Raw genomic sequence first — 13,588 nt, 5'->3', positions numbered from 1 at the left:
CAATCCCTGGTCAGAGAACTAAGATCCCGCATGCCGCAGGGCCAAAAAAAAAAAAAAAAAAAAAAGAATGTAGACTATTTTTCAATGAAAAGAAAAAGACAAACTAATTACTCACTTAAGTCAATTAAATCATTACTTTTGGTCCAAGTCTTCATCCAGTCAACAATTACTACTATAGTTAACTTGTATTGAGCATTTTCTAGCTTTAGGCAGGCACAGAGTGACTTGCATAGTATCCTGTAATACAAAGCTACAAGGTAGATTTTTTTCCTTTTACAGATTAGAAACTGAAGTATGAGAAAGCTCATTCATGCAGTTGTTTAATAAACAATTAGTCAGTGAATGCCTCACAGGTGCTGGGTCTCTTGGAGTAAATACCCTGCAGGGGCCTCAAGTGCAACCATCCAGACTGAGCTCAATCATGTGACCTCTGCCCCACCCCACCCCCAGCTCCTTCCCTTCCCAAAGTTGTTACTACACCATCTGCCAGGTGTCTCAAGAGCAGTCCTGCACTGGCCTCCTACCTGGCCTCCCTCTCCCCAGTGTTTAACTTGACACTGAGCTCAGTGGCCCTTCCTCAGAAATGTCTCCTCAGAGCTCATCCTCTCTGATATGGACTCCACCCAAGCCTCCACCCATCTTTCCAGAACCCACATCAGATGGTTTCATCCCCAGCCAAAACCTTCTGATGGCCATTCAATAGCTTTCACAATGTGGCTACAACCGGTCCCATTTCTCCCACTGCCCTACTGTCAGTGCTCCAGCTTCCCCCATACCCACCTGCAACATCACACTATTTACAGGTCTTTGCTCTTGGTTTTCTTGAGGCCTGCTTAATGCTTTCCCTTTTTTACCCTTGGAAATCATACACGCACTTCAAGTCTTAACTCAAATTCATCAGCTTTCATACACCAGTCTTCTCCCTCCCTGGCCCAGCAGTCAGCCCTTACCTGTCTCATGGCAACTACCACATGGGTTTTGAGGGGTCAGAGCTGGTGGATCTGTATCTCCAGCTGTGAGTTCCCTAAGGCATCTCTGTATTCTGGTGCTCAGGAATGTTTGAGTTATTCCCCTCAGTCAACTTCTGTTATGTAAAAGCAAAATGCCCATGCTTCATAATTAGGTGCCAGTAGAGATCAATGCAAGGAAAGCCATAGCAGTTATGAGGGAGAAGTTGTGGTCCAGGGAGGCTTCATGGAGAAGGTGGACTTGAGAGTCCACTGTCAGATTAAAGCCATATTTAGAGTTTATTGAACACATGCTCTATGTTGGATTGTGCTATCGCAAGGAGCTTTCACCTAGATCGCCTCATTTACTCTTCAACACAGACCTACTAGGTATCATTATATCTATTTCTGTAGATGAGGAGACCAAAGCTAAGAGCATCAAATGCACACAGTGTCACAGCTACTGAGTGACTGGGCAGGAATAAGAAGGCTGGTCTCTGACTCTTACTCCAAAGTCCAGCCTAACATTAAAGAATGAGTATGTGGGGGTAAACTGCTGTAATCAACTCAACAGAGAGTATGTACTGAATCTGTAGCAAGCAAGGCCCACTTAGGTCCCACCCCATACATCCCAGAGAGCAGTGGAACCAAGAGGGAGACTCTGGGGACAGTGAGGAGGTGGCTGGAAGGATTCTGTGTCCCTGAGACACCCCTCCTATGCTAACCACTCCATGCAGGGGGAACACTCTCTCTGCACAGTCCAGACCTGAGGATCCAGTTGTATACACCTTCCCTCAGCTTGTACTGGCATCATGGAGAGTGTGGTGGTGAACCCTTCAGCATCTGCTTGGATTTGAATATTGCCTCCTGGCTTCCCCACTTCCTGGCCACATGACCTTGGACAAATTGCTCCACCATGTTGAATTTCAGTTTCCGGTTTCATAATGTGGGGAAAAGAGCAGTGCCTATTTCATAGCATTAGCGTGAAGGTAAGATGAAATAACAATGAATATTAGGAACTTAGTGTGGTGCTCGGCACATCGTCGGTAACTCAGAAAAGGTATTTCTGGTTGTTTGACCTCTGGTCCTATTTGTATTTCCCTAAATGCAGCCGGCAGGTGATCTGGGGTGGAGCCTTACGCACGAGCAGCTCCCAAGCTGGGATCACTACTCCCAGGGCGGAAACCTACTCCCTACCTCCCAGCTCGGGCACCCTCCCTCTTGGGACCTAGCCTGCCGCGCAGCGCCCCTGGCGGTACAGCCGCGTCGTGGCCGCAGGTTTCGGGCGGGAGAAGCCGACCCGGGAGCAGCGAGAAGTTATGTTGCACCACGAACCAGGCCGGGGCCACTGCAGGCCCAGAGAGCCTGCGGTGAGGGCTGGTGAGGGTCCAGTCCTCTGCGCCTATCAGGAAAGTTCGGCAAGAGAAGCATAACCACACAGTGTACGGTGCACACCTGGACGCTTTTGAGAATACAGGAGGCGCGCTTAGTCATTACTCTCGGGTTACCCGTTAAAGCCAGGACAGCGGTGACCCTGGCCTAGAGCCTTCACTTTAGCGAGGTAGCACGGCCCATGGGCCCCGGAAGGGAACAGACTCCGTCTGGGTCGCCTAGGCCGGTGGAAGAGGGAAACCCAACAGCAGTTGTAGCCAAACCCTCGCTGTTCCGCCGCTCTGGATTCCCCATCCGCCTCCAACATCTCTTGTCTCTCGTTCCTGCCAGGCTTTTCAGGCATTTCTTACCCGCTCCTGCGTGCTCCCGCAGCGCTGTGGCCATGTTCCTGGGTACACGTCAGGAGCATGGCTTCCTGCTGGCCAAGCCACCAGCTCTGCCACTTTCTGGAACTGGTGGGCCCCTGGATGTGGGAGAAGAGAGGCCAGTGCCTTGTGAAGGTAGGATTAAGATGGCGATTAGATTGAAGAACGGGAGGTTCTCTTGGGGACCTAGGGCAACGGGCTGTTTATTTATTTATTTAAAAAATTTATTTATTTTTAAAAATTTTTGGCAGCACTGGGTCTTCGTTGCTGTGCACGGGCTTTCTCTAGTTGCAGCAAGTGGGGGCTACTCTTCCTTGCAGTGCACAGGCTTCTTATTGTGGTGGCTTCCCTTGTTGCAGAGCACGGGCTCTAGAGCGCAGGCTCAGTAGTTGTGGCGTATGGGCTTAGTTGCTCCGTGGCATGTGGGATCTTGCCGGACCAGGGATCGAACCTGTGTTCCCTGCGTTGGCAGGCAGATTCTTAACCACTGCGCCGCCAGGGAAGTCCCCAACAGGCTGTTTTAAACGGTGGGAGCGGGAGCTGGACAGAGAGGCTGAGCAGTCTTCTGAGGGAGGGAAGCCTGGGCCTGAAAGGTGCTGGGGACCCGCTCCTTGTCTGGGGCTGGATTGTGCTGGGCGGGTGGGGGAAGGGGGTTTGAGAAAGCTGGCATTGCCTCCTGGTGTCAAAGCCTGGAACTGCAGCAGGGTCCAGAAGGGAGGGGCTTGTGTTCAGCAGGGCCCTCCCACCACCCAGCGTGTCTACAGCTCGGACATGTGCAACGCTCCCCCACCCGACTCCCCTCGAGAGCGGGATAGGCCTTGCCCAGTCCCCCACATCACCACCACCCCGGCCCCGCCCCCCCGCCGCAGTCCTCACCGCACCTCCCAGGGCCCGGCCTCGCGACGTTCCTGCGGGAGCAAACGTGGGCGTCTGAGAACCCGGAAGTTACGTTATAGGCGCGCGTCCGGGGGGCGGGAGTCAGCTGAGCTGCTCGGGCGAGGTTGGGATCACCTGAGTTCGGCTAGGGGGAGCCGGTGATCTCCTGGGGGCGGGAGTTGGTGCAGTACTGCGCCAGATTCAAGGGGGAGAGCTCCCCGGTCTTCTCGCTCTATAAGGCGAGAGTGAGAAGATCCTCAGGATTTTAAAGAGGAGGAGTCGGCGGCGGCGGCGGCGGATTGCCAGGATCTGTCAGATCCCTGTCGAGGCTGGGGAGTCGCAGCTTCCAATCCGGGGAGACGGGGATCCCTGGGGGGAGCCCTGTTGTAATCCCTGGGCCCAAGACGGAGGACCCACAGGCCGTGTACCATGGCGTCTATCCTGGATGAATACGAGGACTCCCTCTCCCGCTCGGCCTTCTTGCAGCCCGGCTGCCCCAGCGTCAGCATCCCCCACTCGGGTAAGGGAAGTGAGGGCGCCGCTGCACCTCTTAGCTCTCCTGGCATCTGCAAGAGAGGAACGGAGGGGGTGGCTCCAGGAGCTCGGGTTCCCCTCCTGGACGTGCAGTCTGGGTCTAGGCCCTTGATTCTCCTCAGGCTCTTATGGCCCCCAGCTGGTGGATGGTCGAAGATTGAAAGAGCAGCAAGAGCAGCCGCGTGATCTAGGCCCTGCCACTAGAGTCCTTCTAAGAGGGAACTGGGACTCAGATAAGGAAGTGTCTTGCGTAGAGGGCCGCAGTTGGGAAAACTGAGAACAGGCTCAGATGAGAATAGGCTTCATCTGATGCGGTGTTTTTCCCACCAGGCCCCTTCTGGAGGTGAGAGGAAGAGAGTGGGCAAAGAACTGGTGAAATGGGAGTGTCGTAGGGGAAGGAGGGATGGTCCTAGAGGGAACTTTGTCACTGAACAGGGGAAAATGAAGTACTTTAGGCTTTTGCTAGAGCTGTGTGCAGCTGGGCATTGAGGGGAAATTTTTGTAGAAAGTAGTACAGAGTTGGCAGAGGGGTCTGAAGCTCTGGAATATTTTGAGCAATGGTAAAGAATAAGAGTAAAGACTAGAGAGAAAGCACCAGCAGTTTGTTAACCAGCTGATTGGAAGCATTCCCCAAGGATCCCTCCACCCTCATTCTTCTGGAGACTCACTGAGAGTATTACTGCATGGGCAAGGAGGAGGGGAGAGAGCGGAACTAGACTACTTTAGTTGAGCTGGGATTGCTTGGCCAAAGATTGATAAGGGAGAACACCCAACCCTTCCCCGCCCACCCCATTACCACTGGGAGCAGGTATATCATGGTGTAACAGCATACCAAGGGTTCAAAGAATCAACCCCTCACTGCTTTCAGAGATGTGGGAAGAGCCCAGAACCCCTAATGTAGCCTAGGACTAATGTAGAGGTGATTAGCAAACTGCTTGATATATTGATATTCAGGTGTTGGCTACCCAAGGTCCTGGGGTAGCAATATGTTGGGAAGGTGGAGAGGAATATGTTGCCCTTCCTCCCTCTGTTCCATAGCTAACCTTTCCTTGGCTCCTCACCTAGGATATGTGAATGCCCAGCTAGAGAAGGAAGTGCCCATTTTCACGAGGCAGCGCATTGACTTTACCCCTTCTGAGCGTATCACCAGTCTTGTCATCTCCTGCAATCAGCTCTGCATGAGCCTGGGCAAGGATACACTACTCCGGTAAGTGAGGACCCAAAAGGTTTAGGAGTAGGGAGTGGATTGGTGGTATTTTGGAACTACTGACTGACCGGGCCTTTTTTCCACTCTGGGCAGGTTAAACAGTGGATTTGGAATTTTCAGGAAATATCCTATCCCTTCCTAAAGAGAACCAGTGTAGCGTAGTAGACCCGGACTCTGAGCTCAGCTCTCCCACTTAACAGGGATGGAATCTTGAGCAAGTCACCCAGTCTTTCTGAACACGTCCCTTCATCTGTTAAAGACAGTACCAACCCACAAGTTAGTCATGTAGATAAGCGGAACGGTCTAGAGTCCTGAAGTAAATACACTATAAATGGAAATAAAATATCTCAATAAAACTGGAAATAAATAGTATAAGTAAATGGAACTATTATATGACAAAGGTGTCAGCAAAATTGTTTATCTATCCAGAATAACCATCTGGGATGAAACAGAGCTAAACCTCTGTATCATAAAAATGAATTCTAAGTGAAATAATTATTTGAATATAAAAAATAGTGTGAATATTAAAAGAATATTTAATAAATTTCTATGTTCTTGGGGTGAAGAGAGACCTTCTTACTCAAGCTAGAAAATCCAGAATCTACAAGGGAAAAGGTAGATAGATTTGACCACGTGGTGATTGCTGTTATGACAAAATAAAAATAAAAAAGCATATGAAGCAGGTCAGGACAAAAGATGGTGGGAAAATAATGTTTTTCCACATATGACTGAAGATTTACTTTCCTGTTCCTTAAAAAGCCCTTAGAAATTAATAAGAAAAAGACAGTCCAGGGAATTCCCTTGTGGTCCAGTGGTTAGGACTCGGCGCTTTCACTGCTGGGGCCCAGGTTCAGTCCCTGGTTGGGGAACTAAGATCCCGAAAGCTGTGAGGTGCAGCCAAAAAAAAAGACAGTTCAGTAGAAAAGGGAGGGCAAACAATATAAACAAGCAGTTCACAGAAGAGGAACTCCAAATTTTCCAGTAAACATCTGAAAATAATTTTCAACCTGTGGGAAATGCAAATCAAAATCACAGTAAGATACCATTTTTTTTTAACCTTTCAGATTAGCAAAAATTTTAAACAGTAATATATGATGCTGATGAAGATACACAGAGATGGACTCTCATACATTGCTGGAAAGAGTATAAACTGCCACCATCTTTTGGAGAAATAATCTGGCAATGTCTGTTAAACACTGAAATATCTATAACTTTGACCTGGCAATCCCACTTTGGGGAATACATACCATAGAAAGAAAAGTACCAGTTTGCAAAGGTATAGATACAAGGATGTTGATTCCAGCAGTATTTGTGGTAGGAAAAACTGGACCCAAGCTGCATATCCATCAATAGGAAAATGATTAAGTTATAGTTCACCCATAAAAGGGAATATTATGCAGTTATTAAAACAATGAGTTAGCTGTATCTGTTGACCCAGTGGGATGTTCATGAAATATCATTAAGTGAGAAAAGTAAATTATAAATTAATATGCATACACACACATATATACAATGTGAAAACATTTTTGTAAAAACTGATAAAATAAGCTTGTTTATATTATGAACATGGAGAAAGATGTTAACATCAGTTTTTTCCATTGGGAATAATAGGAGTTTGGGAAGAAAATCATTAACTTTTTCTTCATACACTGTTGTATTGATTCTTTAGTTAGAATGAGCATATAATTTGAAAAGAATTTAATAAGGGAAATACCTTAAATAGGAAATAATCTTAAGGGAGCACCCCTCAAGGTTATTGTGAAGGTTAATTGAGGTCATACTAGCTCAAGCTCTTGGCATGGTGCTTGGTATATGGAAAGTGCTCAGTAACCATTAGCTACTATTTGTTGTTCCCTTTTTACCCCAGCATTCTGGGATACCCCTGCCTATCTTCCTAGATGCACTGGAGGTATGTTGAACAGAAGGAAAAGACTTCTGCTTAGTGACTTCTCAGAATGAAGTGGGGGTGTTCTCAGAGCTGAACGTTCTTAAGGAGGACCCCATATGTGTTTCAGAGTTCCCTTGGGATTGTATTCAGAATTTTATGCATCTATGTAGATTTCAGGGAAAAGAGGTCTGTGATTCAACAGAAGGATCTGCCCTTCTCTGGAGTGAGGCTGTGACTCTTGTCCCAACAGCATTGACTTAGGCAAAGCAAGTGAACCCAACCACATGGAGCTGGGACGCAAGGATGATGCCAAAGTTCACAAGATGTTCCTGGACCCTACTGGTAAGTGGTGGTAGAGTTCTGAGATGGGGGTTAGGGGGTGGGGGGTGTTGAGGGTAGGTCACTGCCTGGGTGGGTGGGATCTGAGGGTGGGAATGGCAGCATCCTCTAGGGTGTCATGCTCTCCCCCACTCCAGGCTCTCACCTGCTGATCGCTCTGAGCAGCACTGAGGTCCTCTACGTGAACCGTAATGGACAGAAAGTTCGGCCCCTGGCACGCTGGAAGGGGCAGCTGGTGGAGAGTGTGGGCTGGAACAAGGCCCTGGGTACCGAGAGCAGCACAGGCCCCATCCTGGTCGGCACTGCCCAAGGCCAGATCTTTGAAGCAGAGCTCTCGGCCAGTGAGGGTGGGCTTTTCGGCCCTGCCCCAGATCTCTACTTCCGTCCGTTGTATGTGCTAAATGAAGAAGGGGGCCCAGCACCTGTGTGCTCCCTCGAGGCGGAGCGGGGCCCTGAAGGGCGTGGCTTTGTCATCGCCACCACTCGGCAGCGCCTCTTCCAGTTCATAGGCCGAGCAGCCGAGGGAGCTGAGGCCCAAGGCTTCTCGGGGCTCTTTGCTGCCTACACTGACCACCCACCCCCATTCCGTGAGTTCCCCAGCAGTCTGGGCTACAGTGAGCTGGCCTTCTACACCCCCAAGTTGCGCTCTGCGCCCCGGGCCTTCGCCTGGATGATGGGGGATGGCGTGTTGTATGGCTCGTTGGACTGCGGGCGTCCCGACTCCCTGCTGAGCGAGGAGCGGGTCTGGGAGTACCCAGAGGGGGTGGGTCCTGGGGCCAGCCCACCCCTGGCCATCGTCCTGACCCAGTTCCACTTCCTGCTGCTGCTGGCGGACCGGGTGGAGGCGGTGTGCACGCTGACGGGGCAGGTGGTGCTGCGGGACCACTTCCTGGAGAAGTTTGGGCCGCTGAAGCACATGGTGAAGGACTCCTCCACGGGCCACCTGTGGGCCCACACCGAGCGGGCCGTCTTCCGCTACCAGGTACAGCGGGAGGCCCGGGATGTCTGGCGCACCTACCTGGACATGAACCGCTTCGACCTGGCCAAAGAGTATTGTCGAGAGCGGCCTGACTGCCTGGACACGGTCCTGGCCCGGGAGGCCGACTTCTGCTTCCGCCAGCATCGTTACCTGGAGAGTGCCCGCTGCTATGCCCTGACTCAGAGCTACTTTGAGGAGATTGCCCTCAAGTTCTTGGAGGCCCACCAGGAGGAGGCGCTGGCCGAGTTCCTGCAGCGAAAACTGGCCAGTTTGAAGCCTGCTGAGCGCACCCAGGCCACGCTGCTTACCGCCTGGCTGACGGAGCTCTACCTGAGCCGACTCGGGGCCCTGCAGGGTGACCCTGAGGCCCTGAACCTCTACCGGGAAACCCGGGAGCGTTTCCGCGCCTTCCTGAGCAGCCCCCGCCACAAGGAGTGGCTCTTCGCTAGCCGGGCCTCCATCCACGAGCTGCTCGCCAGCCACGGGGACACAGAGCACATGGTATACTTCGCTGTGATCATGCAGGACTACGAGCGCGTGGTGGCATACCACTGCCAGCATGAGGCCTACGAGGAGGCCCTGGCCGTGCTGGCCCGCCACCGTGACCCCCAGCTCTTCTACAAGTTCTCACCCATCCTCATCCGTCACATCCCTCGCCAGCTGGTGGACGCCTGGATTGAGCTGGGCAGCCGGCTGGATGCCCGGCAGCTCATCCCTGCCTTGGTGAACTATAGCCAGGGTGGCGAGGCCCAGCAGGTGAGCCAGGCCATCCGCTACATGGAGTTCTGCGTGAACGTGCTGGGCGAGACTGAGCAGGCCATTCACAATTACCTGCTGTCGCTCTATGCCCGAGGCCAGCCAGCCTCGCTGCTGGCCTACCTCGAGCAGGCCGGGGCCAGCCCGCACCGGGTGCATTATGACCTCAAGTACGCGCTGCGGCTCTGTGCTGAGCATGGCCACCACCATGCTTGCGTCCACGTCTACAAGGTCCTGGAGCTGTATGAGGAGGCTGTGGACCTGGCCCTGCAGGTGAGCCAATGAGCCTTGACCCTGTCCAGGGGGTGCTGGCTTCTCTCCCAGAGAGGAACTGTAGTATAGAGGTTAAGAACACAGACTCAAAAAAAAAAAAAAAAAAAAAAAAAGAACACAGACTCAAGTCAGGGTTTGAATTCTGGTTCTGCCTCTTACTAAGCTGTGTGACCTCTGGCTGGTTTCTGAACCTCTCTTTGCCTCAGATTATTCAGACGCAAAGTGGGGATGATGTTATAGTACTTCCCTCACAGGTAAGTTCTGCATACCTGCTAGCCACAATTGCAGAAGGGGAAAGTGCTGAGTTGCATTGCTCAAATCATGAATTATCACCTGCGTAGGATCGTGTGAATTGCTATTTAAAATTCGAGGGAATTCCCTGGCGGTCCAGTGGCTAGGACTCTGCACTTTCACTACCAAGGGCGTGGGTTCGATCCCTGGTCGGGGAACTAAGATCCCGCAAGCCACACAGCGAGGCCAAAAAAAAAAAAATTGAATTCCTGGGTCTGAACCCAGGACTTACTGAATCAAAATGTCTGTGGGTGGGGCCCAGAAATCTGCATTTTGGATATGCTCCCGAGGTGATATGTAAATTCACTAAAATTGCAGGCCCACCATCATAAGTAGCGTTTGCGTAGCTCTGACAGAGGCAGGCCCATTACTGAGACAGGTTCCTTCCCAGCCCCGAGAAGCCCCGTCTCACTTGCTGCCAGGAGTGCTGGGCCTCTGTCTTTCCCACAGACCCTGTCCTGAGTGGGACCTGACCCTAACACTCTCAGCCTCCCCACAGGTGGACGTGGACCTGGCCAAGCAGTGTGCTGACCTGCCCGAGGAAGATGAGGAGCTGCGCAAGAAGCTGTGGCTGAAGATCGCTCGGCATGTGGTGCAGGAGGAGGAGGATGTGCAGACGGCCATGGCCTGCCTGGCCAGCTGCCCCCTGCTCAAGATCGAGGACGTGCTGCCTTTCTTCCCTGACTTCGTCACCATCGACCACTTCAAGGAGGCGATCTGCAGCTCGCTGAAGGCTTACAACAACCACATCCAAGAGCTGCAGCGGGAGATGGAAGAGGCCACGGCCAGCGCCCAGCGCATCCGGCGAGACCTGCAGGAGCTGCGGGGCCGCTATGGCACCGTGGAGCCCCAGGACAAATGTGCCACCTGCGACTTCCCCCTGCTCAACCGCCCTTTTTACCTCTTCCTCTGTGGCCACATGTTCCACGCTGACTGCCTGCTGCAGGCCGTGCGGCCTGGCCTGCCGGCCTACAAGCAGGCCCGGCTCGAGGAGCTACAGCGAAAGCTGGGCGCTGCTCCACCCCCTGCCAAGGGCTCTGCCCGGGCTAAGGAGGCCGAGGGGGGCGCTGCCACCGGGGGGCCCAGCCGGGAACAGCTCAAGGCTGACCTGGATGAACTGGTGGCCGCTGAGTGCGTGTACTGTGGGGAACTGATGATCCGCTCTATTGACCGGCCCTTCATCGACCCTCAGCGCTACGAGGAGGAGCACCTCAGTTGGTTGTAGGAATGTGTCAACCCCGATAGGCGGGCAGGCGGTCGGGGGCTGTCCCTTCTTGGGAAGGCCACAGCGTCATCTGTCCTTGGTCTCATGGAGGCTGCTGGGCTGGGACTGTGGTGGGGGGAGCGGAATTATAGCTGTTGTCCTTGAGGGGTGAGCTGTGAGTGCATTCTGCCAGCTGCCCGTGCTGTTCTTCAGGGCTACCTTAGAGCTGCTGTTTTGCCAGGCCGTCAGCCTGCTTCCCAACAGAGGGCCTTAGCCTGGAGAAGTCAGAATTCTGCCCCATTACCGTCCCCCCTGCATCTAACAGCTCTTTCTTCCTTTTCCCTCCTCACACACATCATGTTCTCTTTCTGGAGCACTACCTACCATTATTCCTTTTCACTCTGTGGCTCTTCTCCCTCAGAAGCCCTCTCTTCTGTCAGCTTCTAGGTCCCACAGGTGAAAAGACAACCCCTCCAAGTCCTGGGCATCGGGTGGGGGGAAAGGTGGTGCTGATGGTGGGCATGCTCTTGTGCACACTGTCTGGGGCTCCAGTGTGAGGGGTACCCTGGGGCAGAGGGCCTCACGGAGGACTGGGAGATGGTGATGGGGTGGAGAGCATTAAACTGTCTGTGCTGGTGACTGTGGAGTTGATGGCTTTGTGTTGATGCTGGGCAGAGTGGTGTGTGAGTGATCTCCAAGAGGGGCTAGGGTGTCACGGGGAAGCTGCCAGGGCCCTGCATGTTCAAGCCTTGGCCCTTGCTCCTTTTCCTGGAGATGTGACAGGATGATTTTGCCATTTTCTGCTCACTTCTTTGCCTTCCACTGTATCCGTTCTGACTCCAGGCTTCGGTTGGGAATTAGGGCCCACCCTCCCAAGTCTAGGAGCAGGGACTGTTCTTCCCTTCGGCCAGCAGGTGGTGTTGCTCCCCACAGAACCCTCCACACTCAGGCAGCAGGGGGCGCTGATTTCTCAAGTCACTTTCTCTGCGGGTGCTTCCTTGGTCTCTTCCCTCCCTAGTTGTTCCCAAGAGTTTTCTGGTAATCGCCACTGCCTAACCATAAATCTAAGCCCCTCATTCTTCCTCCCTCCACTGGCCCTTACGCATGCTAGATTTTGCTTGCCCCTCTCTTTGCCAGCCTGCATCCCTTCCTTCTCAACTTCTGCCCAGTTTTGATACTGCCCTACCACTGTCTGGCATTAAACCATGATTTTTTTTTTTTTGGCCAAGCTGCGCGGCATGCGGGATCTTAGTTCCCCGACCAGGAAGCAAACCTGTGCCCCCTGCATTGGAAGCGCATGGTCTTAATCACTGGACCGCCAGGGAAGTCCCTTAACCATAATGTTGAGGTCCAACATGGAGGCGAGACTACCACTGCCACCATCCATGGCATTTGGCAGATATGTTTTCTCCCCATCTACCTCCTTTGACCTGCCCATCCCCCCAGCTTACAGTTCTTTAGTTGTGGCTCGAGGCTAAGCCCTGGGGAGTCCTGAAGCAGGGCCTTCCTGTGACATCAGCTGAGCACCCTTTGCTCCATGGACTGGTGTTCACAGTCCGCTGCCCAGGTTTATGGGTGTGGTCTGTCAGCTGCCCAGACTGAAACAAAGTAACAAGTGAGTATTCCTGGAATCAGGCTGGGGTCAGGTCACCTGGCTAGTGACTGCAGGCTTCTCTCTTGCCCCTGCAGCCTAATCCTCTTCCAAGACTTTTATCTTCTGCAGCCCTGGGAGAATCTTGCCCTGCTTATACTTCTCCAGCCACTAGAACAACAGGGTCTCTTCATGGCCCCTGCCAAGGGATAGGGCCAGAAGCTGCCCATCTTTGATGAGCCTCAGACTCCCCATCTTGCCTCAGAAGCCAGAGTGGAAGCAAATGGGGGGTAGGGTCCCACTGGGTGGGTAGAGGGCATTCTAACCCTGTTCCGTTTCCCCCGTTCCAGGAAGATTTGGAGGGCTCCTGCTCCCCATGTGGCCTAAGGCTCCCCTCACACCTAGACATGCCCAGTAGAGGGCTCAGGGTTATATTCCCCACTGTCAGTGAGTACTAGGTATAAACCTTGGCCCACCACTGGCATGGTCACTTGCTTACTTGGAACAGCTTGGGGCTTCTGTCTTTGCACATAATGGATGCCTAATACATGTTAGTTAAACAAACACTGCCCTATTGCTCCCTCCTCCCAGAGGACTTGGCTAAGACAGCTTGGGACACCCCTGCCCCTTCTGTCCTCTCTTAAGCCTGCCCATCTGGTCCTAGGCTGCTTCCTCTTTCCTGGAAAAAGGCCCCAGTCTTCTCTGGCACTGACAGAATGGGGTTCCGTTGAGTCAGGGCAACGGGAAGCCACAGCTCTTAGATCCCTAGAAACCAAGCAAGGCCTGGAGTGGAGGGGAGAGAGACGGCCCTCGGGGCCTTGGCCCTAAGCCTGGGGGAGGGCCAGGAGGGGGTGGGGTGGGGGAGCAGCTACGTGGGTAAGGGCCAAGATGAATGAGCTGCTCCTGGAGCGGTCACTGGAAATAGGAGGAGTGGCCACAGGCAGTG

General features: G+C 52.9%; 2 protein-coding genes across 7 annotated transcripts in view; one reads left to right on the top strand and one right to left on the bottom strand.

Moving 5' to 3' along the window:
• The window catches only part of RHOV (ras homolog family member V), a 74,597-nt gene that overhangs the window by 19,417 nt on the left and 41,592 nt on the right, over nt 1-13,588 (bottom strand). For 3 of the 6 annotated variants that reach the window (XM_057542364.1, XM_057542365.1, XM_007180384.2), the window contains exons 1-2: nt 3,586-3,716; nt 2,690-2,802 (exon numbers count right to left, since the gene is read on the bottom strand). The exons of 1 other annotated variant lie outside the window; for it this stretch is intronic. The gene's annotated coding sequence lies outside the window, so the exon portion shown is untranslated. 2 more of the 6 variants (XM_057542366.1, XM_057542369.1) reach the window with 2 other exon arrangements.
• Nucleotides 3,960-11,690, top strand: VPS18 (VPS18 core subunit of CORVET and HOPS complexes). The gene is made up of 5 exons (XM_007180383.2): nt 3,960-4,100; nt 5,180-5,321; nt 7,460-7,551; nt 7,686-9,556; nt 10,347-11,690. The coding sequence occupies exons 1-5, from the start codon at nt 4,010-4,012 to the stop codon at nt 11,070-11,072; spliced, it is 2,922 nt and encodes a 973-aa protein (XP_007180445.2). The 5' UTR covers nt 3,960-4,009; the 3' UTR covers nt 11,073-11,690.

This window comes from Balaenoptera acutorostrata, chromosome 3, assembly GCF_949987535.1.
Source record: "Balaenoptera acutorostrata chromosome 3, mBalAcu1.1, whole genome shotgun sequence".
In the NCBI taxonomy this organism is placed as follows: Eukaryota; Metazoa; Chordata; class Mammalia; order Artiodactyla; family Balaenopteridae; genus Balaenoptera; species Balaenoptera acutorostrata.
Note: the sequence above shows the minus strand (reverse complement) of the source record. Positions and strands in the feature narration are given on the sequence as shown.

Coding starts and splice junctions, on each gene's coding strand:
- VPS18 (XM_007180383.2), top strand. CDS start 4,010: ATGGCGTCTATCCTGGATGAATACGAGGACTCCCTCTCCCGCTCGGCC. Junction 7,552..7,685: donor GATGTTCCTGGACCCTACTG/GTAAGTGGTGGT, acceptor CCCCCACTCCAG/GCTCTCACCTGCTGATCGCT. Junction 9,557..10,346: donor CTGTGGACCTGGCCCTGCAG/GTGAGCCAATGA, acceptor GCCTCCCCACAG/GTGGACGTGGACCTGGCCAA.